Genomic DNA, 1,370 nt, shown 5'->3' on the forward strand with positions numbered 1-1,370 from the left:
AGTGTATATCTGTATGTATACTGTGCATAGATTGTATCAACAATATATATATGTTATATATTATGTCTATATATATATATATATATATATATATATATAGATGTATATATATAATATAAAGTATAGATGTGTATAAATATAATTTATATAAAATATAAATTATTTATATACATCTGCAGATTGTTTGCTGCACTGTCTGCCGATAACGCAAAGAAATATATTATTATTATTATTATTATTATTATTATTATTATTATTATTAATTATTATTATAAATATTTATATCTATACATTTGATTAATAGATATTTATGAAAGAAACAAAGACAAGAAATTGCGGTGTATATGCAGGTAGAGTGCATGCAAAAGGAGACAGAGTCGAAGGCATTGCTGCTGGCAGCTGGGTTATTGCTGCTGCTGCTGTGGGGCCCCAGCAGCAGCAAGGCGGCCGCTTCCTCGTGTGTCTCTATTCTGCATGCAGTAAGCAGCAGCAGCAGCAGCAGCACCAAGAGAGACAGCAGCAACACCAGAAGAAACTACAGCAGCAGCAACAGCAGCAGCAACAGCAGCAGCAGGGACTGCAGCAGTAACGCTGGTAGCAGCGCTTACACCCAGCAACTAGAAAGATAGCTGCTGTTATGTTTGCTGCTATTGTTGTTGCATATGCTGCTGCTGCTGCTGCTGCTGCTGCTGCTGCTGCGCGGTGTGCTTCCTGCTGCAGTCCCTCTCCCTGACCCCTTCTTAAACAAACTCATATTAAGCGGGCGCTGCCTCGCCAAGCAGCAGCAACAGCAGCAGCAGCTGCAGGAACAGCAACAGCAACAGGAGCAGCAGCAGCAACAGCAGCAGCAGCAGGAGCAGCAGGAGCTGCAGCAGGAGGATTTGCATGCGCTGGGTTTGGTTTTGTCTCAAGTGCCGCACTTAGTTGAGGGCTTAGAATGTAAGAGCATTATTATTTATTTATTTATTTATTTATTTATTTATTTTATTTGTTTGTTTATTTATTTATTTGCGGTGTATGTACACCTCAGGCTGCACTTTGAAGATGAAGCCCCGCGAAGGAGATATTTTAGGCTGTTGCTGCATGCAGCTTGTAAGCTGATTATATTTTAATTTATTTTGTTTATTTTATTTTGTTTATTTTGTTTATTTTGTTTATTGTATTTATTTTATTTTGTTTATTTTGTTTATTTTGTTTATTTTGTTTACTTTATTTAGTTTATTTATTTTATTTATTTCGCTTGTTTTGTTTGTTTATTTTGTTTCTTTTGTTATTTATTGTGTTTATTTTGTTTAGTTTATATATTTTGCTTTATTTATTTTATTTATTTTAATTTGTTTTGTTTTACGTTTTATAAAAATAAATAAAAA

At 34.5% G+C, this 1,370-nt stretch overlaps 1 protein-coding gene across 1 annotated transcript; it reads left to right on the plus strand.

Moving 5' to 3' along the window:
* Positions 1 to 720: 720 nt before the first annotated feature.
* Positions 721 to 1,101, plus strand: EAH_00062720 (hypothetical protein, conserved; the record flags this gene model as incomplete). The annotated part of the gene is made up of 2 exons (XM_013396867.1): positions 721 to 939; positions 1,031 to 1,101. Coding segments are annotated over 2 exons (290 nt in total), but the record flags the coding sequence as incomplete, so codon positions are not given.
* Between the last annotated feature and the right edge of the window lie 269 nt (positions 1,102 to 1,370).

Source organism: Eimeria acervulina, genomic scaffold (genome assembly GCF_000499425.1).
Source record: "Eimeria acervulina Houghton genomic scaffold, Eah_scaff1737, whole genome shotgun sequence".
Lineage (NCBI taxonomy): Eukaryota > Apicomplexa > Conoidasida > Eucoccidiorida > Eimeriidae > Eimeria > Eimeria acervulina.